The 24,282-nt window shown below is 29.0% G+C and overlaps 1 protein-coding gene across 1 annotated transcript in view; it reads left to right on the top strand.

Annotated features, from left to right (window-relative positions):
• The window catches only part of LOC121120523 (uncharacterized), a 222,038-nt gene that overhangs the window by 117,264 nt on the left and 80,492 nt on the right, over window positions 1-24,282 (top strand). The window contains exons 3-4 of the mRNA XM_040715404.2: window positions 8,292-8,488; window positions 10,357-10,506. Of these exons, the coding sequence (XP_040571338.2) occupies window positions 8,292-8,488; window positions 10,357-10,506 (347 nt within the window). The remainder of the gene's footprint in view (window positions 1-8,291; window positions 8,489-10,356; window positions 10,507-24,282) is intronic.

The raw sequence follows: 24,282 nt of genomic DNA, 5'->3' as shown, positions 1-24,282 counted from the left end.
AATCTCTGGTAATTTTTTAGCAATTAAAATTTAAACAAAATTCTTACAACAGATTGGTTTTCAATTTGCTGAACGGATCAGTATGGGTCCACTTGAAATGTTTGGAGTGGTGAAAATATCGAGTCATCATTGGAGGAAGATCTGCTCAGTATGGATCTCTACCATTGAGAATGTCTTCCCTTTACTACCTTCAAACAATGCACTTAATTGTAATCCTCCACTAAACAGTAGGAGTGAGCTCCTTAGTAATGCAGGGATTACTTCTGCAGGCTAATATATATCAGACGAAAACCCTGTATTGAATAACTTCTTTCTGATCCATAGAACAGGGAGGATATTGTCTGGACGAGATCTCAGTCCTCCAATCCATGTATTCATTGCCTTAGAAGTAATTCCTAACAAAATGATGGAGCAAGCGTTAACTGTTAGTATTGTTCGTAAAGAGAAGGACCCTTCATCAATCCCAAGGCGAATGTTTGAACTGTCTGGTACTAGCAATGTAATGGAACATGCAGATCCAAACTTCAGTTTTAAGAAACCATTCACTGAAACACGTCAAAGATGACTGATGTACAAACTAAAGATGTCCTGTATTTCTACAAATAGGTCCCGATCAGATCCTTAGGAAATAGTTTGTTAATTATTTCATCGAAGGGTATACTAATACTATAAAGAACATGTGTTTACTAAGGTTTATTTGTCAGAAATCGCTCAAGAACCTCACTTCTAGATCTGATTAGTTATGTACCGGTTCTTCTTTTATCTTTTCCTCTTTTATTATTATAATCAAACTTATAATATCTCAAATTATTAAAACGACTTATTGGTATTTTATTATTATTATCATTACTTGGACATTGTATGTTTTCTGTTTTCGATTACAAACTTTTATGATTTTTGACTGATGTAACTTGTGTAAAAAAAAATGAATAGAATTAATTAATTATAATACTTCGGAATAAATAAAAAACATAAGGTCAAATGCATAAATTTTTTTCAATATATTATTATCCTTTTCACGATCGAATTTGTATCCAATCATACATACATTATGTTAATATAAAATGAGCATTCTTTGTGTACATCATATTAGCCACCTTATTCAAAATATTTCCAACTGATTTATAGCACATACTAAAAGAGAAAGTAAACAACATCGAACTATGTATGTAAATATATATTTTATTTAATATTTGCTTTAAATAATAATGGACTGTTTAAAGACAAAAACTATAAGTACATGATTTATATTTGATTTAAAATTAATAAGATAATCACTTTTCTAAATAAAAGGTCCATTACCTTAATGATTCGAAGCTGAAAGACTGTTTGATGTAGGCCTGTTCATAATGACAACTTATGCAATAAAATCCTTTTTATATTTTTTTAGATGTATATTTTAGTCCAGAACGATCATTGGCGTACAATGTGGATATTTTTATTTAAATTACTTTTTTTTGTAGCCCTTGTTTTCTCTTATAGGATCTTTTTTGCTTCAATTCATATTGATTAAAAGTCACATGCTTTACCCATATTGAGACTGAATGTATTTTGAAGATTTATTTCATACGTATGTACATCGTTCATGTATTATCAAAAATATATTCTTAAAAGAGAAAAATCACCCTGTTTACAATGTAGTGCTATTTTTTTGTTATTAAAATAGTTATGATATGAAAGTGTTAATTGAATTAAATTTGAATGGCTGATCTATTAATTTATCAGAACAAAAGCTTCTAATGAGAATTATTTTAATTTCCTTACAAAATACATCACATAATTGTTTTAATGCATTTATCCCTTTCATTTCATAAATACTTTAGTAATTGTAATAGCATTTAGTTGGTAAAATAAAAAAGATTAGTAGGAAAATGGTGCATTTCCTGTAGATGGTTCTAGGATAATTGGGCTTAAACATTTTTGCCGAAGGACAATTTACCGAATTACATTTTGCCGAAGGACAGTTTGCCGACACACATTCCCCGAATAAAAATTTATCAAATGTACATTTTGCCAAAGGACAATTTGCCTTAGAAATATTTGGATCAATTGACCGAAAAAGGATATTAAATAATTGATTACGATTGCATATTTTTATTTTGTTTAAAATGATATTATGATAAATAGGTATTGTTGATAGATATGTCATATAGGTAAATTAATTGGTGTGGTTTTGCTGAAAAATAAATTCATATTTATTAATGATCATTTTAGAAATACAAAAAATGTTCAAATGTAGTACAAATTTTCCACAGATGCGTATGTAAGCACTAAGGACCCCTTCTAATATACTATTACCCACAGGCTGTGCAGACCCGGAGCAAGTTTAATTTTTCCGCCTTCACTTTCCCGACCATTAATAAACTTTCACAATATTGCAAAATGCACTCGCCCCTCAGGCAGTACAAGTGAAATGCTGGGCCCGAAGTAGTTTAAACTCTATCGAGGCTGTATTTCCAAGAAAAACAGATTCCTTCTTATACACTAGAATACACCCGTCGTATAGGTTGTGTATAAAAGCTGTTGCACCCCAATGTAAGGTAAATTCTTCCTCCCCGCTTCCATAGAGCATGAAGGAAACCTTCTAATATCCAAAATACAACATCGTTATCAGGTTGTCCAAAAGAAGTCCTGGGTCAAAAGGCATATAAAACTCTACCACCACCGCATTTCTAGGCACCAAGGACTTCTTCTAAATGCAATCATACACCCCAGTTCATAGGCTGTGCACAATCCATCCCTTAAAATCAGATATGTATGATTCTTCATTAGTCCAAAAACTGATAACGAGTATAAAACATACATACTATATGATTGCTTTTTGTTTACTGGTTAGATAACTCTGGACCATAGAATTTGACATACCTTGGGACCCAGTCGTTTACCTACACAACCTGTGGTTGGGGATGTTTTATAAATTGTTATTGAAACTTAGAAACTCGGCGGCGATTGAGCTTAAACTGCTCTGGTGGCCAACCCTTCACCTGTACAACCTCAGGATTAGGAACACTAAATGGGTATTTCATAGGAAGTTCCTTCATCATTCAATAATTTTATCGTCCGAATATAATATAAATAGCACAGGATAATAATGTATTGCAATGAAATTAGTCTTAATCATAATTCTTAGAGTGACTTTGCTTCACAATTGTATTACCATCACAATTTCGTCTCACAATGAAAATGTACACGACAATTTTACCTCTGAATGATTTTGTCTGCAACATTTTTACCATAATCACTTTTAAAGTGAATCACTATTGTGTTTTGCTTTTGTAATGTTTATTAACAAACATAAAATATTTTTCTACAATATAACACTCAATATTATATCTTTATGACACATATAGTATATGAACAATACCTATTTATCATAATATCATTTTAAATTGAATTAAAATATGCAATCGTATTTCTCATTAAACTTAATATCCTTTTTGGACAAATGTCGCAAATGTTCCTTTGGCGAAATGTCAATTCGGCAAATTGTTATTCTGCAAAATGTACATGCTACAAATAGTCCTTCGGTGAAATGTCTGTTTGACAAATTGTCCTTTGGCAAAAATGTTTTCGGCCAAAAGTCCGCTCACGCCTGTAGATATAGAGTATTCCTGGAAAAAAAATATTGAGGTTTTTATTTAGTTTAGACCCAGTGGTAATCATTTAATAGATCATTACAAAATTTTAAACTTCAAAGACTACTTAGGTCAAATAATAAATAAATAAAACAGGTAGAACTTTAACAAAGCATATGCGTGTATGTAAATAAATAGTTTAAAGTTAATCAGACATTAAAATAAGACCATCAAAGTATGTCAGAGAAGGGTCATCATGTTATTGTAATTTTCCAATATTTTTACTAAAAAAGACTACTACTGCTTTATTGATGTAGATAAATTAATTCTTGGAAATCTGTTATTATGCAATCGAACATATATTTTCATCCATTCTTTCAATATTCACTTTCTTAATTCTATTTGAAAAACAAAGTGCATTTATGAAAGCATCATTTATGAAATCATTTTAGCTTCTTCAGCACATATAGTTTTAAATTTGCAGAGGAGTTTGAGGGTTTTTATAAACTCATTTAGTTGTTAAACAAGTTTTTGTCTTTGTATGGCTTATAAGTGCCTTGCAAAAATTCATTTTTTTTTTTTATTTACCGTAATTGATTCTAATGTTGCAATAGCTTCTGATATATGCAAAATACTTTATAAGTTATATACTTATTCAGGACTTCAAATTATATTTTTCCATATGTATCTTTCTCACATATATGAGCTTTAATAAGCTTTCAAATGTTTTTGTCCAATGCGTCCATTGGATTTTCGGCACTTGAAAAGCTGGGATCAACATCAAAACGGTTGTCTTTAGATATTCATCCATTTGAGGAAAAATATAAATAAATTGTTGCAATCTAAAGCTGCGTATCCACCTTGGTTAAAATCATGGACTACTTCTCAGCTGGTGGTACACTACTCGCAACACAGTAGTTTTCAATGACACTTTGCTGAACGATTAATGTATTAATTTAAAAAAATGATTTTTGTCTGCTTAAATGTAAATATAGTTTATGAAATGGTTTTTTTTAAAAGTAAACAATTGTATGCCTAAAAATATTTAATAAATATATCATATTTATAAAAAAAAGTTGTAACCGACTTATGACGTTATTTATCTTTATCTGTAATCTATAGGTTTTTCAAAAAAGAGATGTTTTTTGATATTCAAAGAAAAATGACACTTTCTGAGATAAATGATCGGATGTTTATTTCAATTAAAATGTATCCTATTTATAAACGTTGTCCAGATCCATAACATCCAATTACGGTCATAAAAAATAATTAATCATTGTGCAATCGCTCGAAGAGGTAATCAAAATTAACCACCAAGATCTTGTGATTTACCAAATTTTAACTTCTTCCTTGGGGCTACATGAAAGATATAATCTACGACAACATCCCAAGACCTCAAAGATGGAATTCGAAGAGCCATTGAGGGCATACAAAAGTCACTTTTTGATTTGGTGTTGTAAAATTTTATAAAAAGTATATGTTCCTCTAAAAGTAGCTATGGCGACCAATTGGCTGATATTGTTTTCCATTTTTGATGGCATAACTTTTTCTTTACATTGAAATAAAGATCCGATCATTTATCTCGAAAAATATCATTTTTCTTTGAATACCAAAATAACACCTCTTATTGGAAAACCCTATATAATGATTAAATAAAAACAATAGCAATTATGACAAAGTTACCATAAACGATAATAATAATAATATAAATTAATACATCCCTTATTGTATAGCACAGGATCCCCCGATGTTCATGACACTTGTGTTAACTTTGGTCATATCTATTATACCTATCACATTAATAATAAACAAAGGAACCATTTGAATATTTCTCATTATTTCCACACAAATAATACAATCAGATTTAAACGAAACATATTATTAGCTTATTTTTTAGAAGTCTTTTTTATAATCATCATTAATGTTGTTGGAGTAAATGAATTACATAATTATAATCTTTTTATAATTCAACTTTTAATACCTCAAAAGACATAAAATATTTTTAGAAGAGTATGATAGCATTAAGTAAGGTATAAATATATATTTCAAACCGACAATTACTATTTGAAGTGTTAAGATAGCTGCAAATGTATTTATTCTGGGGGTTGTAAGTCTCTTTTAATAGACTGCTACATTTTAAAGATACATATTAATAGATCATAAATGTAGGTAGAATAAGTTTTATTCATTAAGAGATAAAAAGTTCCTAAAAATCGAAAGATTTTATTATCGTCATAACTTCATGGTTTATGTTAATTTGATAAAAAGAGTCAAAATAAATTATATTATTTAAAAAAATATTAAAATGTAAAAGAAATAAATTATTTATTGGTAAAGCAGATGTTGAATCCTGACAATAATTAATATACTATTTATCATTAATTTTTATAACAAGTTTTCCTAAATTTAACAAAAAAAACAAATAGTAAGTCATTTTGAACAAAAAGTTTTTAGAATCCAATATTACTTGTAATATATTTACTTTGCATAACAATAACTAGATATGGTGTGACTTATATATGAAAGATTGATAAAATTAGAAAAACAAATACGATCACAAAAATAGCTTTTTTTTTGTACCGGTTTTCTAATAAGAAATTTTGTGTTTTGTTTTGATAAGAAGTTGTAAAAAGGGGGAGGAGCAGTTACGTAATTGGCAGGTCATTAATTTTAAGATGTTGTTGTTGATTCAATATCAATTCTTTTATTCTAGTATAGCACCATTTTAAATGAAGCAGTACTTCAGCTCCACTCTAGTATCTGTATACCGAACAATGGTGCCCTGTAAAATAATTGTGGTAAAAAGGTGTTGGACAAAAACGTTGGGGTAATATCGTTGCGCAGTAATATTGGTGCGTACATTATCATTGTGAGACAAAAATACTGTGTGTAATATTATCGTGAAGTAATATCACTGTGAGCAATATGATTGTGATTAGTTTTGTTGCTATTCATATTATATTCGGACGATTTAACTATTGAATGATAAAGAAACATGCCAGGATATAACCCTTCTAATATGCTATAATCACACTGTCCCACAGGCTGTATAGGTGAACTGCTGGGCCTGAGACAAGTAAAATTATCCACCTTCGCTTCTCTGAGCATAAAAAAACTCTTACAATATCCAAAAATAACCCCCGAGCACAGGTTGTACATGCAAAGTGCTGGGCTGCAAGGCTGTTTAAAGTACAACACTGCCGCGTTTTTAAGCAACCCTTCTAACATCGTATTATACACAATGCCCCACGAGGCAAATTGAATTTATCTGCCACCACTTCCCTGAGAATCAAGGTACCCTTTTAATTTCACAAAATATCCGTTCTTCAGGTTGTGCAGGTTAAGTAATATCCCTGCCCCTTCCCCCCTAAGAATGAGATCTTACGACAGGTATGACAATAAGTATCTGCATAATTCTTATAAACGGCGGCGGATAAATTTAACTTGTCTCGGAGCCCAGCAGTTGACCTTCACAGACTGTTGGCCAGAGCGTACTATAGGATTTTGATGCTTCAAAACGCGGAGGCGGTTGATCTGAAACTGCTTTGGGACCCAGTACTTCGCCTGTACAACCTATGGGCCGAGGTATATTTTGGGATATTAGAAGGGTTACTTAATGCCTAGGGAAGCACAGTAATAAGTTTAACTTGCCTCAGGGCCCAGCAGTTAACTTACACAACCTGTTGTCATTATTCATTTCATATAAAACCCATAAAATTTAGTTGTTTTTTAACCTTTAATTTTTTTTTCTCTGGATTGGATGATCGCATATCAAGTATAGGTAAATAGTTATTTCAAATTAACATAACATTTTCTGGAAAATACTTCTATCAACTATTGATTTTTTCCATAGTCAAAAGTGTAAAAATATTCAAAAAATTAAAATTGATAATTCTCGAAATAGAGTTTTTGACAAATATAAAAAAAGAAAGATATGAGATTATAAGGGTGCCCTGACTCGTTGGAAATTTAAGATTCAATAATTGCATCCTTTTAATTATAAGAATGTATCTTCGTCTTTGTAATATATCTAATTATCTCGAAAAAATCGTTATTTCTCTCCTATTACTCTAATATTATATTCTTCTTGTAAATTATCTTAATCTGGCAAATATATTTTCTTATTTATAAAAAGCTGTGAAAATTGAATATTAATTATCCACCGCCGCAGTCCCCAATTTTGAAAGTGCAGACCAAAAAAAAATTTATTGATTCTCATAACAATTAGTTTATATTGTAAATCTAGTTCATTTTTTTTCCTAAGATTTAAAAAAGTATAATTTATTTCGATGAATAAATTCTATTTAATTGAATACTATTAAAAAATATATATATATAAATGTATAAATAATTTCAAAGACTAAACTAAAACAACAGTTTTTTTGATTCTATAATAATGCGTTCACTTTTGATTTATGATTCAAAAAACTTGATTCGCATGTATATTTCAAATAAAAGTGATGAATTATTATTACTTGCTCAGTTGCATTAGGTATACAGTAAAAAATAACGTTAAACTCACGTTTTTTTTCGAGCACAATTTTTCATACCAGAAAAAAAAATATATATATATAAATACGCATGCCTATAATTTATCATAAATGAGAAATTACAATGTCTACAAAAGTATAAATTCCCTCATTTTTGTTCAAACTACTTTCAAAAGGGAGTTATCAACAATTAATTATAATTAAACACCATGTTTTTTTTCTCCAGGAGAGTGAATGTAAGCCATGAGGACTCTCGATGCTGGAATGCTCTTATCCGACAACGTTCCTACATCTTCCTCCTCAAAAGAGATCTAAATGCCTTGTCTTCCCATCGTAAATCACATCTGCTAACGGCTAAATATGAATATGGAGCTGCTATTGACTTTAATAAAGATATTGAGAATCGAATTTTATCTTCTCTTGGTGAGTCAATATTGATTATTCGTAAAAGTATAAAATTGTATATTAAACTTACATTTATATTATACATGTAGTGATAAATTGAGCTTCTGTAGTTTTTTTTTTAATACAATTATAAAAAAAAGACTCAGGTGGTTTTTCCTTTCAAAAAGAAAAGTTTTTAACCTTGTTGTTGATTAACTTTTTTATCCTATATTCGATACTTTTGCATTAACTTTTATTTTTACAAATAAACATTTTATATCCTTCATTTATAATTTCTCAGAAGCTTGTTCATTTTTTTCATTAATAACTAAATACTACGGTCATATCTTGTTTTTGCAAAACCCTTTATTAGCAAGTGTTTTGAAGACCAAATAAGGCCTGCGATTCAGTTTTCTTTGAAAAATAACAGATTAAAATATCCTACTGAGAACAATTGCGCTATATATAAGGAAAGTGGGACTAGTTGATATGAAATTCAATTATGGACATATAACTCAGGCTGTAAGGGTGATATTGAGGCAACCTCCTTTGGCAAGGTTTAAAACAACATGCAACTAATATTACCAATTTTATTGGATAATTCATTTATTCACAAACCCTTTCATTACGGCATACTCCATAGGCGTATGCCTTTAAAAAAAAATATTTCTTGCAATAATTTGATCGTTTTTTAAGATCAATACATTTTCTGAAGATTATTTTTTTAAAAAGACATTTTTTGTTGACTCTTGATGACTCTGCAGCCCCTAGGCTGAGAATCACCTCCATAGTTAATGGTGTTTTAGCTTTATCATCATTTTTAATTTAAAAAATATTTGTATCCAACTATTCAAAATTCCTTTTTCTATTCCCTATAAATTAGTATAAGAAAATATGATTTGATTCCCCTATTTTTTTATATGCATCAATACATCTAAACTTGAGTGAGTCTACTATTTCTTTAGCAATTATAAGAGTTCAAACACTAATTCCTCACTGAATATTTCACTAATTAACTCTATTTAACAATTCAATTAACCAAAATCAATGATCTAAAGATGTAAACTTATACAAAAAGATATAAATGTACATCTAAAAGTGACTCCTTGCTCCCATCCTCAGAGACGTACCTAATTTAGCAACTTGCGTAAAAACTTGCTCTTATACCAATAAATTTGAGTACTCATGTTATTATTTGTATCGAATGAGTGTTTTTTTTTTTTTTTTTTTTAAAAGATATTAAACTTTTATAATTCTAAATTGAAGGCATTACTGTTTTTATTTTGAAAAGTATAAAAGAATTATAACTTTTTTATTTGTAAAAAGTTATATTAACGACGTTTTAGAATTAAAATCTCGTAATAAACTGATGAGACATATTTATCTCAACTTCTATGACTGTAGGAAGATACTTTATTCATTTGACATCTGAAGGAGAAATAATGTGTAAAAATACAAGTTCCTCTAATCAAAAAGGAATATATAATCAAAAGAAAAAAATTATAGATATATTTTTGTGCATAGATCTATGCAATAAAATACATATTTTATTGCAGTCTACTATATATAAAGTACAATTTACCTTTTTCACTCAATAGTTAATAAATCTTCGAATCAAAGCTGTTTGTAGGATTTTTTTTTTTTTTTTTTGACGTAGCTTTGACAATTTTGACAGAATATTTTTTATGACTTAAAAAAAAAATTCAAATTTGACGACATTGCATTCGATTATTGTTAATTTCAAAAATTGTCTCAAAAAATTAAATAAAAAAATAAACGTTGTCTTTTTGACAAATTGAGCAAATATAAGGAAGGGGGTTGTAGAATTCATTCACCCCAGTCAGAGCCCTGCTCCTGATAATATCCATTACAAATTACGCCTTTTATTACAAACATAATATTTTTAGGTTGGGAGCCGTGGAGTGAATGGGAGCCTTGCTCACGTTGGTGTGGAGGTGGACAACAGAAAAGACAACGAGTGTGTGGTGTCAAAGATGGGTACTGTGCCAATGGTTATAATGTGGAAAGACGTTCATGCAACTATTTTTCTTGTCAAGGTAATATGAATCCAAGGCCAATACTTTCGTATAAATATGTATTTTATAACTCATTAACTATGCAAGTATTATAATGTTATATAATATAAAAACAATGCATAAAAAAAGTTCATATTAAATAAAAGTAATAAAATGTCAAACAATGTAGAAAATTATTCAAAATAATTTATTCATGTTGTGAACTCCTTCAAATGAATAATTGTTTAAATATGTACATGAATAAGTTACATTTTAAATGAAAAAAAAATAGAAAATAAAATAGTATCCAAAATTTATGTTTTAAATACAATTTGAAAGGAAATGAGACATAAATATTGATCTGTCAAAAATATGTAATTAAAAAGCCTGTAGCTTTAGAATTTCTTAAAGGCCTAGTTTTTACATGCTTAGTAAAGTTATTTTTTTGGAAGACTTGAGTTTGGAAGTTAGATAATACTTTCCAACAAATTCAAAATACTATCAAAACTAATAATAAAATCGTACCAGTAATATTTTACAAAATAAAATTTTAAATATTATATATTTATTCGAATCATGAATCTTTATTTTGATTTTGTAGGAGTATATCATAGTAATTAATCATTAAATAATGAATATTGGAATTCAGTTTCCCGTCAGTTTTTTCTGGATAAGGTCCACACTAGACCCTAAATTTTAGTATCAGGTACATGATATTGAAAAACTACAAAAATTGGATTAACTCATTAATTCGGACAACTACAGGGTCGGAAGACCTCCTTGACTACCCACAACTTCTCAGTGGGAGATCTTGCAAATAAGTAACGATGTGAAATACATCGGGACTACATGAAATTGGGATTCTACACAACGGGTACGATTGCTCTTTCCACTTTGAGCATTAGCAAAATTAGGAGAACTGTTTAAGGAAGAGTCTACGAGATAATCCAAGATATAAAATTAGAATACCTATGGATCAGTTTGGTATGAACCCACTCATCTAATATTGATTAATGCAGGAAGTATTCTTCAATACCCCCCCTACTAACTCAAAAAAGAAGAAGTGTTTTCTCAATAAATTAGCTACATACACCTTATTTACCAATAATACGACTTGAAACCCACTGAAAAAATATTGTACTTTTGTAAAAATCTATGTTGAGTCTTCTTGCCATCTATTCTAAAGTTTCCTTTGTGTGGGTTCCTTCTATAAGGCAGCAGAAGGTATAGTGTTCAGCGCTTTTTGAGTGATGATCTCAAAGAGCAACTAACTCATAATGATGGACCCAGTAGTCGATGAAAATATGAAGTTGGAATGTATCATAAAAATCTGTGAAGTCCCACGCCTTCCATAACAAAAAAATTGGAAAAATTACAGTAACACGCCTTTGCTAGTCTTTTTATATATTCTGATTAATTTTTACTTTTTATTTTACACACACCAGCTAGCTTTGTTAAATCAAAGTTCTACATCATCCTCTTTTTCTTCTTATTTTTTTCTATCTAACCTTTGAGTCATTGAAATTTGTTTTAAATGAATTAAATTATTATTGCTCAGTTAATATGTTAAAAAACACTTTAAAATAATAATAGGAGTTTTAAGCAAAACAGTTAATTATCTTTGCTTTACCAAATATACGAATCAATCCTAAAAAAAGCATTATTAAGATAAAAAAATGAATAAATGATGTACATATATAAAATGTACAATATTGGCTGTATACTAATGCATTTCAATTTTATTTTTTTAATGATAATCATTTCCTTTTCCAATATATGCAACGGCGTATTGTTATTGCCTCATTTACAGGGGTGTATGAATGCTTCAAATAAATAGTGCATATCTATATAAATTGAATGTGTTTAAATATTGGATTTGTATCTAGGTAAAAATAAGTATTGCTAATTTCTTAGCTGCAATATGTCAACATTCATTTCTGTTAGCGATACTGATTCCATAGCGCTTGATTAATTATAAAAACAATATTATGTTAAAGTTTGAGCAAAAAAAATTTAATAGTGGCTTGATTAACATGTTAAAAATAAAGCCTGGAACAAATACATGTATCATGTTATTTCTAGATAAAAAGTTATGGATTTTTACCTACACACTTCAAACTTTTTCGAAATATATAATACTTAGGAATTTTAGAAAAAAATAGAAATTTGTTTGAATTTTAAAACAAATTTAGTAATTCTGAAAAGTACATAAATATGTGAAAAATCCACTTTACCTTCAATTTGACATCTCAGATCACACTAGTTTAATTAAACTCATGTTTAACACTGAATACTATTGATAAATAGTACAAATATTGAGATACCAACTTTATTTTGGTATTTATAGTAAAATTTATTATGTTCTAAATTGAAAATGAAAACAGTTTATTTAACTTTAAAAGTTTAATTTTTTTATTTATTACAATAAAATGGAGATAACTTTGACTACTTTTGATATTCTTATCAAATAAATATATGTATATTCATATATGAAATTTATGGGTTCAATTTTTTGATTTTATTGTCTACCTTAGCATAAAAAATAATAATAAAAAAAGAAGAAAAGTAGAACGAACAAATAAAAAAAAATAAATGATATAATTATTAAAAAAATATATTAAGGGTTTGGTGACATTAATATGGCTATAAAATACTAATAGATTTACCTCTGGCAATATGTTATAACACTTGATGCAGAATTTTCAAGAACCATCCGACACTACATGTTTAATGATATTTTTCTTCTCTAAACATTATAATCTCCTTTTAAAAGTATGCGTGCAAAGATACATAAACCAAATACAGCCAAAATAATTATTAAAAGCTTACAATTTTAATTTTTTTGTTTTGTATGAAGTAGTGGTTTGTTAGTAAAAAAATTTATTTTGAGAAAAATCAAATTTTGAGGCCTTTGTTGTAGCCTTGTATACCTAAAAAAATCTTACCAGATCCTTTTTTAGCCTTAAGCAGCTGCATGCAAAGGTTCAGCTAAATACAATCATTGGTTTGACCGTAAGTACCGGACAAAACCCTAAGCAAAGACATTTGCATTTAATGTTTTAATCCATAAACTGAATTGCTTTAATATGTTTATAGTTGTAGAAAGGTAAGGAGATAATTTCCTCCGATCCCACTCTTGATTTGGTTGCTGTATTGTGTAAAATTTGAATAATGTTTCCACAAAAAGACAAGATAAGAGGAAATATATTTTATAAAAGAAAGGTCATTATTTATGAAAGTAAATAAAAATTTGTTATTCATTGAAATAAGCAAACTTAAAAAAAGGACAAATAAAAGTATATTGGCAAAAAAAGAGAAATTATTTTATAAAAAGTTCCATATAAAAGTAATGAAAGAATGAGAAAGGCTCCATACATTTATTTTCACCCCTGGGACGCTCACGCTAAAACACGCCATGGTGTAGGTATCGATGTTTTAAACAAACAAACAAAATGCTTTATTTTTTATGTAAAAGAAACATATATTTACATACCTACCCATGTCCATATCTATGTATATATAAATATATAGATAAATCATTCCAAGTGTGTAACCTGGATATACTTTTTTTACTTCAAAGATGCGTGATAAATAATAATATTATTTTTTATAGCAAAAAATATATTTACATAGATTTAGAAAATGAATCTGGGATTTTATCACGTCCTGACTTTTTTTTATAAATATATTTTTAGGTGAAAAATAAAGATAACTTTGGACAGAATCAAAAAATAGTTCGATAAAAACATTGATTGAAATGCCTATAAATATATTTTTATAAGGCAGCAATGTACCTTTAACTAGTTTTGAGATCTGTTGTAATACGTTTAATACAGATCCAAATCAACATTTCGATTAATAATTGATATCAAATTCTGACTAAAATGCATTTGCTCTCAAGTTATTGATTGTTATAAACACCAAAATGTTATCTGTCCCATATAGTAAAATGTTTAGTTTAACTTTGTTGGTTCTTTTGTGTTCATTGTATAAGTTTGGGTCTGTTACTTTCTATCTCAAAATTGGAGACAGTTCAATTATCGCAATATTTGAATAAGAGGAAAGGTACTTCAACTTTTTTGAGATTTTTGGATATTGAGCACTTTGGAGGATCATAAAAGAACTCGAAATGTCTCATTATGTATAGGAGGTTGGGAGGGCCTTGAACACGATATGTTGAGTGAGGGATGAGGCCGGAGAAGAGATTACATCTCATTAAGTAAAACAATAAGATTATGCCTTGAATCTGCGCTGAACCATTACAGTATAATTACGGAATGAATGTAATAGGTATCATGGAGAATAACTTCTATGTATGTCATCAGACAAAACAAAGTTAAAATTGTTTAATTTTAACTTATTCTACCAATTGTGATCAGTTGAGTCAATATTCGTCTCCTCCTACTCTGATAAGGCATGTTCTACGCTTACTGAAGTTTTTTCTTCATTATGAAAAGGTTATGATAATTGAAATTAAACTGTTCACTAGCGATGTCTCCAATTTCGAGATAGAAAAAAAGTATGACGCTAGGTTTTACTCTGTACTCGTTGTTTTGAGACGATGTTTGCAGTATTAAAATATGAAATCCAGGCCAAAGTTTTAGATGAGAAGAGCCAAGACAATACTCTATAGGAATTATATATTTATTAACACGTTAGTAATTGTGGTGCTTCTAAAAATGATATAAATAGTCGAATTTTTATCGTTCAATCAAGACTCATTTTAAATCATAGAGCTTCTTTATTTTGCATAAGAAGGTTATTGAGGTTTGAAAATAAAAGTGTTCGAGTTTAGTAATAATAAACTGCTTATTGGTGCTTTCCATAAATATCTTTGATAAATGTGTAAACAAAGAACATAACGACAGAAGATAGTTTATATAGTATCACTCTATGGGATACTTTCTTCTATGGTAAAAGTAAGAAATTTCAGTTATTCCATAAATTAATATAAATTACTTTTTTTAATATAGAAAGGCAACCAGATATCCTTAAGGGTAATCCGATAGAATGCACAACTCAAAAAGCTTAAAGTGCATACAATCTTAAAAGTTTAACTTTACATACTAAATGTATGGTTGAATATATAAATACTGTAATTGTAATGAAAAAGATTGAAAGTAAAACCATACGTCATAGCCGTTTATAATGAAAATAGTTAATTTTAACATATACAATAAATTATTGTAATGGTTTTTAAATATTTCAATTTTTTAATATTCATCGCTAAAAAATTCCAGCATCTGTCTTTTTAACAAAATTATTTCAATATTTGCATATGGACACACGAAAAAAATGTCAAACAGGAGGTAACAATTTCAATAAATATTTATCATTTGTAAATTATATTCCAATATTGTAGAATTTCGGTTTTACGTTTAGTTGCATATAATTTGCAGCCTTCTTTTTGCGTTAGTATAAAATACTTATTTAGACATCAACATTAAAAAAATATAGGGTGCGGGGATCAAATTATCGCCAAAATATTTTTCTACAAAAAACAACACAAAATATACATGTTTTAACTTTTTTATTGAAAATCAAAACTATGACGAGCATATAGGTATAGAGTAGCCATTCATTCGATATAATCACCGTTGGAATCAATAACGGCCTCAATACGGCCTCTGAACCAGCCGCAGGCTCTTCTGACCATCTCATTGTCCATGTTGCCGAATACCTCCTTGATGGAGTCCATCAGGCTGGCCTTGGTGCTATGGGGATGTCTGTTGGTATGCCTCTCGACATAGCCCCAGACAAAATAGTTCAAAGGATTAAGCTCGGGAGAGTTAGGAGGTGACAAATCCTAGGTTATGACGTCATAACAGTTCTCGGTTAACCACAGCATGGAGATTTTGGACACATTACATGGTGCTGAGTCCTATTGCCACACCCAGGGCCTGTCTCCGGCCCATATCCCTCGCCATGGCCATCATGGACCTGGTAGGGTCATCCTCAATTATCTTCTTCACCTTGTCGACAAAGTCGGTGTCCCTGACCTTCCTGTCGGCGCCCTCCTCCTTGGGTGCCCTCTTTATGGTGGCATCAACATCCCAGGTGTCCTCTAGCTTCTTACGGATACGCTGAACAGTCCGTAAATTCACTCCTAAGGTTGAAGCAATCGTTGAATTGGAGATTTCACCTACATTATTAATCAGTGTCATGACTACGGCGGACCTCGAAAGCTCCTCGTCCACTTATAGCTCTTTATTTCCTCATATGATGACGGCATGATGCTAACTGAACTACGTATCGTCAGCTGACGAGAATAGCTTTCCCATTTGGTTACCAGATTTTTATTTGATTTGATACTTTGTAACTGGACACTTTTGGAAATTGAAATGAAAAAAACAATATACGTACAAGCCTGCAAAATCTCTTGCCGGACGTCCTGAGGCTATGCACATTTGCATTCAAGCTACATAATTTTGTATTTTAATATGCCCCATGTCTTGGCTGGCTGTGAATAAGAAGAGATGCGACCAATTTCTGTTTGATACGTGCATAGCAGAGCACACATTCGCTCACCATCTATGATGCCTTCCCATCCGTATGGGTTTAATGTGTTATCACTTAATTTTCGCTATGTTAGAAAAGAAATTGACAATTTGAAAAAAAAGAGCAGCTTCGTTGTCATGGCGTTTCACTGAATTGCTTACAAGCTGCTATGAACAGTGGAGAATAAAAGCAATTCCCACTCTGTACCAAACAAATAAATACGATGAAATTACTCCGATGTCGATCCTCAATTTTACTCTGAGTTCAAAAGGACTTATACTTATAACTATGCAACAAATACACTATATTACTCTTCGTCCTTCACGGATTAGTGATTACATTTACCTTATATGTTCTCTCTTCAGGCATGAAATAATACTGATATCAGCTTTATAAAATAAAAACACTCTTCAGGTATTCAATAACAAAAAACTCACTCGCTAAAAATTGATTTGAATTTACTATCTTAGCTATCACTTATCACTTGTATTAAAACATAAAAATTCCAAAATTTTAAAAGAGGTTTTGTAATTTTTTGTGCCCTTTCATGCATATATTAAAACATTTACTTTCAATATAATTTTCTAAATGTTAGAGGGTATTTCATTAAAATGTAGTCGTTGAACTACGTACACTTATTTGTAACATTTTGTGTATGTTCAATGTTCCTATTATAAAAATATTCCATTATTAAATCTGCTTTTAAATAATAACACTAATTAAAAAAGTACCTGAAACAAGCTGCACATACAAATATATATTTTTATACTTTCCCCACTGGGGATTATATACATTATGTATAATGTAAATAGACATGGTATACCTATGTATGTTCCTAACTCATTATTTTAATTAAATGGCATTACTATTCTGATTCCATCTTTTTGTTCTCTTGATACAAAAGTTAAAAATTCAAAAAGGAAAATTTAAAAGAATTTAAAATTAAGTAAATTACAAACAAATAAATGTAGGGCAGTGAAGTGATCTATTTTTGAAAGAGTAGCCTTGAGAACTTTTTTTTTAAGTAATACAATTTTTTGTATGCAAAGTCCGTTTCGTGATGTTTCCGAAGAAAAATATAAGTCTTGATTTGCTCCAAGCAGGAGTTCCTGTTCGTGATGTGGTTTGGACAGTAGGTCATGCTCGTAACACCCACAACGACAAGTGTTTGTTATTCTACGTTTAAGACGTCACCACTATCAATATAACAACGCATTCTACTTTTGTCATCAGGTTGGGTGTTGTGTACTCGGATGGAAAGCAAATCCCCAATTATTATTCGAAAAGATCCTCAAGATCGAAACCAAGATGTACTTGGACGTAATGAAGAACAACGTAAAGCTCTAACTTGACACCAACTATCCAAAGGGTAATGATGTGTGGTGGCAGGACGCTGCCTCGAGCCTCAATCAAAGGAAACCCAAGCTTGTTGCAGGAACACTGTAGCAAATTTCTAGGCCTGGACAATATAGCCTCCTTCCTCACCAGATTTGAACTCACTTGGTTCTAGGATTTGGTGGCCAATTGAGGCCAGGGCCTTTCCTCTCCCCCACATAAATACTGTTAAGCTGAAGTGTTCTATTGAGTGAAAGTGGCTGGCCGTGTTTGATTAGTATGCCATAAGAGTGTAGAAGCTTTTCTAACCTCTTGTAGAGACTGCAATTGAGGATATTTAACTGATTGAGTTTAAAGTTTAAAGAATTGTAAAGAATATTGATATTGTTTTTCTCTAGTTAATATATTTCAAGTTACTAACCTTAATTTGGTTTGAGCTTTTTCTCTCTATATGCAGAGATAGTTATAATCACATTAAAAACACTCAATTATTCTTTTGAATTCAATGTGTGTAGGTTTTTTCAGCCAAGTAGTTCCTTGAGAAGGAATTATGCATTAAGTATATGGACTTGGATGAACATTCCTAGGTCAGATGTAGTAAATGTAATATTATAATGTTTACTTATACATAATCAGTGCAACTCTATCCGATCAATTAAAGGAATATTTAAAAAAATATAATAATCACTTTAAAATTTTCTCAAAAAAAAAAGAAAAAAAGAATTGAAACAAGTAGCATTTAAAAATATAAAATCATTGGTTTACCCAAATAAAAAACATATCCCAAATAATGAAACAAGAAAATAGTTCACAGTAGGCTCTGTAGTAATAAACTTAAAGCTATCAAAATTCAAGGTGATATTTTTTTAAAAACTTGATACACATGTATGTCCTCTCTCCCCTTAGAGTATCTTTAGATATACTAAAGGCAATAAACGAAACAGAACTCAGGGTTTATATATATATTTATATTTCATCTAAATGTAACAGTACTTTAAACAGGAAAATAAGTCGATGAACTGAAATATTCATGGACGCGTTCGCACTTCCTTGTTGAAATGATCTTTTTCTTTTGAATTTTTGATGGCTGATGTTACTGGCGAATTTAAAATCTTTGTATAATCGTTTTATTCTTTAATAAGCAAAGCTTTCCATTAAAATTGATAATTTAGAGCAGGTAAAACACAAAATGGTTCTTTTGTTGATCTATAAGCTTTATTTCTTCATCCATTTTAAAAACCATAATATTTTTTATTAATTTGCCTCAAAAGATTTCTTCCAATTCTTCTAATATTTCCGGACTGAAAAAGATTACGACTTTTCCCTAAAATCCAAACTCCCAAAAATCTTTGTCCAATACCTTCTAAAATTCATTGTTTTAAAAAAAATCGTAAAAATATGTAATTTTGTGACCAGTTCTCCACATTTAAAGGAGAATAGTTTTCCTGCGGCAATTTTCTGATAAACTAGTTGTACAATAAATACTTGCTGTTGATATAAGCTTGTAAATTTCTTTACCTTCTATCCCCAACATTCTTTTAAATATATTTTCTTCTCCTTCCTTCTTCAGAAATCAGGGTGGGATGGAGTTATCGATCCAATATTTCATTTCTGGTTAAAAATTCTATCAATGATACCACAATTCAAATTGGGATCATATCAGCTTACTCGAGAAAAATATCAACATTTAGTCAAACCGAATTAGGAACAACTGCTCGGTTGCAGAAAAAACTTTTTCCGAAGTACAAAAAATATACTTTTTGTTAACTTAAGTAAATTATTGACATGTATCTCTACTTCCTCAGAGTAAGGAAATTTGCTACTTATTTCAAGACATATTTTTCTTTGTTTCTTTATTTAGAGGTGAAAATCGATTAATTATTTTAGTTAGAAGAGCTCTTGAGGAATCGATCAAAATCCTACTGTAAGGAAGACTTATGAAAATATTCATATACCAAATAAATGAAAATATAAATAGATAGGGAGGATGTGATGTCACATAATGAACTTAATAGACAAATACAGTCCATAGAATATTTATATCTAATTCTTTTTCTTTCTATATCTTTCAATTTGTGAATTTCATACGTTGAAGTTACGTTTAAAAGTAGCAGTTTTTCATATTTTGTAGCATTATATTGTTTAAATGCAAAGTAATTTATGAACTCAAAAAATGTAATTGGAAAATATTACTTTTAAACTAATTTAATTTTTATTCGGATTGGATTTTATTTCAAGGTGTCCATTCACTTTCGCATTTTTTTAAGCAAACCTAATAGAAAGAAATATTTTTATATAACTTTTTCATTTATTGATGATCTAAGATAAGACCCCTTACCTACTTATTAGATCAAAATCATATCTGGCAAAAATATTGATCCCCAATCCTAGAGTTAAGAAACGGAGGTCTAAAGAAGAAAGCAATTTTCTTTCCATACAAAACTAACTAAGAGAACAATATTTTTTCTGTGTTAAAATTTACCTAGAAAATTAATTTGAAGCTGTAATTTAACAAATAGAAGGTATACTATATGTTAAACTAATTAATAATATGAAGTTTTGACGGGTGTTGTTGTTTCTTGACGTTATTCTTAATAGTAAATGTGCTTCTAATTATGAATAAGGTAATTTCTTTTAATTTAATAAATTTTGTAGTTCTATCATAAAAAAAAATGCGTTTATATTAAAAATATAATTACATAATTTGAGTTTTGATATTGTTTTCAAGAATTAATTCATAGATATACTGATAAATATACATATAAATTGATTCACATATTGCTGCTGATAAAGTGTAAAGATTTCTTGTCTATCATTATATTCATTATACAACTTTTTTTCCGTTATACTAATTATGTCTACTTATGTTGAACAATTTTCTGAAAAGTTTTAAACTTTTTCCGGAAAAAATGACTTTCATATTGAATTATAAACAAGAATCGTAATTTTTCTTTTATTAAAACACATAAAGAAATTTGTAAAAAAAATCTTAAAAAAAAATTATATATTATTAATTAGTTATAACATATTTAAAATACTTTTTTTATGAAACTGTCTAAATAATAACTTATATCACATAAAAATATAAACTATTTTCTATATAAATTGATTGACATTAAGCTTTTTCTTAGGAAATTCAATTCCTTTATTTTTGAATAAATAAGTATATATTTCCTCTAAATCATTTATTGGATTTTTATTGGATTAAATTAATATCTTGATATGAAATATTTTAGTGGATATTGGTTAAAGGAAGTGGAAAATGAAATAATTATTATGTCAAATGAAATTAATATACTCTATAAATTATTTATATACATTGTCATAAAAAATAAATTTATTCTATGGAGACGATATCATAAAAAGATTTGATTTTATGGATATATTAAATGCGTGAAAGTTATGTTTTGTTATGTGTGTAACTATATATACTTAGAAAACTATTATATGCAGACAATTAATCAAAATATGTAATTGATTTTAGAGTTTTTATTATATATAATTGCATTTGTTAAATATTCAAAATCCATAAAAAGAAAAATCCCTTTTTGTGTCATTTATGATGTTTAGTTAGTTTCATTTTTCATTCAAATTATTGACGGTTAAATAACATTTTGCTTTTCTACAAGACTTACATATAGTAAAATTAATATTGTTTTAACCATGAATTTTCCCATTTAAGAGGTTCTTTCGATGATTATCGCTTCAACTTTATAAACATTGGAGAAGTGATTGGAGGTATTGGGGTTCATTGCTCCTTGTGATGAATATAGGACGCCAAAAAAGGACATTTCTTTAAAAAATGAGAATAGTTAAAGTTTTTGTATTAAAAATGTAAAATTAGTTCCCTAAAGGTAAAAATAAATATTTTTAAGAGGCCGCCATAACCTAAGGCGTACCTAATCGAAAGAAACTTGTATTTTTTTTTTAAATACCTGATCCAAAATTTATCTTACAAAGAACTCATTTAAAAAAAAAAATACTAGATCCAGAATTAGTTTAAGCAAGAAGTATTTAAAAAAAAAAAAGATGTTCGTTCCAAACTATTTTTGGAAAATATTACATAGTGGATAAGTAAACATTAGGGATCAGTAAAATGTTGAATTCAGTTCGTGCAACTTTTATTTTTTGAGTTAATAACTTTTTTCAATTAATTACAATAGAAAACGTCTTTGAATAAATACAGTCAACATAATAACACAAAGGTATATATAACATATATAATAACATAAAGGGGTATCAAAATAACGTCTTGAATTTGTTTGTTAGTGTCATCCATATTTAAAAAATGGTGTGTCTGTTTGTCTACATATTTACTTTGTGTGACACATTACTGATATAAGTCATCCAATACCAGCTACAAGATATCAATAGTTTTTATGCTAAATTAAGTTGAAATAAGAGACGTATGGGACATGTGAAGTGTCCTTCTTGGATTAATTGAGAGTAGGGTTTAAATAATTTAGCCCTAGAAAAGTAACAACTCGGGATGATTTTGAAGGGAAATATTTTTTTTTTTACTTCTCCTAACAAAACTTTTGAATATGGATTTACTTTGTTAATTGTATATTAACAAAAGAATAAATATATTATTTTCCCAGCCAAAATAGATTGATTAAATAAATATATACTTAATCAACTCTTATATACAGTCTCCATATTCAATTACATTACGTAACAAACAATATTTCAAAATTGGTTGAACCTCTAATTTATACATTAATAATACATTAATTAAATAGCTCCTTAGGTATGTCCAATTTACATATAATCCGCTCTTTAGACTTATTACTTTGTAAATATTTTAAGGACTTAATACTACGTGAAAATATGGGTACATCAAAAGTGTGTAGGCAGTGGATATATATAGACAATATGCATGTTGTTGGTTATTTGTGTATTAATAGTTTGGTAGTCCTTTGTTAGATTAGAATGTTTATGAGGGGAGGTAAGGGGTGGCTATAAATATCATTATTGCATTGCGGATAATTGTTTACAAAAGTGTTGTTCAGTAATACTATTAATTGGGAGTGTTTTAGACATGACTACGGGGAGAAAAGGGGGAGGGAGAGTGCTATAACCTCCCTAACTAGAATATTATTATCAATTTTTGTTTGTTTTTGCCACATTTTTAAAATTAACAATATTTTGTGTAAAAGATTTTGATTATTTACAAAATGGTACAAATTTCCGTAAAGTTTTTGTCCAGTTTGTCATTGTTCACTTTTCTAAAATTATATTTTTTCAAATTTGACGCTTGAAAAAAAAAAAAAAATTCTGTCAAAAGTTTCAAAAAAAAAAAAAAGGAACAGGCCTCGTTTTAGTTGTTGATTTCTTACTCCTTATGATAAATATTTAGCAGATAAAAAAAGATATACATCACAGTTTTGTTGCATAAAAGGAAAAGAATATTATAAATAATTTTTGCAACAGACAGAGTCTTAGATTAGTGTTCTATATTTGTCATATTAAGGATACACATCAACACATCCAATATTCTGTCTTTAAATTAATGTACTTTTTTCCGATGAAAAGGTACGATTACAAGGATAAAGATAAAAAATAAAGCAAAAACTTTCTTTCACACATTAACAAAATAATTTTGAGGCTCTGAGAAATAATAATTATTTGAATATTAATTCATCATATGACAATAGAAAGGGACAATCATTAAACCCCCATTGATGTGTAAGCATAAAATATGACCATATCTTAGTAAGTGTTTTGATATTAAGTATTTTACTTTTTTTAAAATAGGTTATTTATTTTTGAGCACATCCCAGAAAGGTGCAAGATTATTTCTTTCCTAGTAAATAAGTCCCCAGATATTTCATTCCAACCTTGAAGAAATTTATATCGTGATGTCATGTGGTTTATGTTTTAGTTTTTCTGTTGGGCTGTAGAAGGAAGGCTGGGTAATCAATCTTTAATATCCGTCTCCTGTCCATCACAAGTCATCACTCATTTCCAGTCCCGATTGCCCAG

Source organism: Lepeophtheirus salmonis, chromosome 6 (assembly GCF_016086655.4).
Source record: "Lepeophtheirus salmonis chromosome 6, UVic_Lsal_1.4, whole genome shotgun sequence".
In the NCBI taxonomy this organism is placed as follows: domain Eukaryota; kingdom Metazoa; phylum Arthropoda; class Copepoda; order Siphonostomatoida; family Caligidae; genus Lepeophtheirus; species Lepeophtheirus salmonis.
Note: the sequence above shows the minus strand (reverse complement) of the source record. Positions and strands in the feature narration are given on the sequence as shown.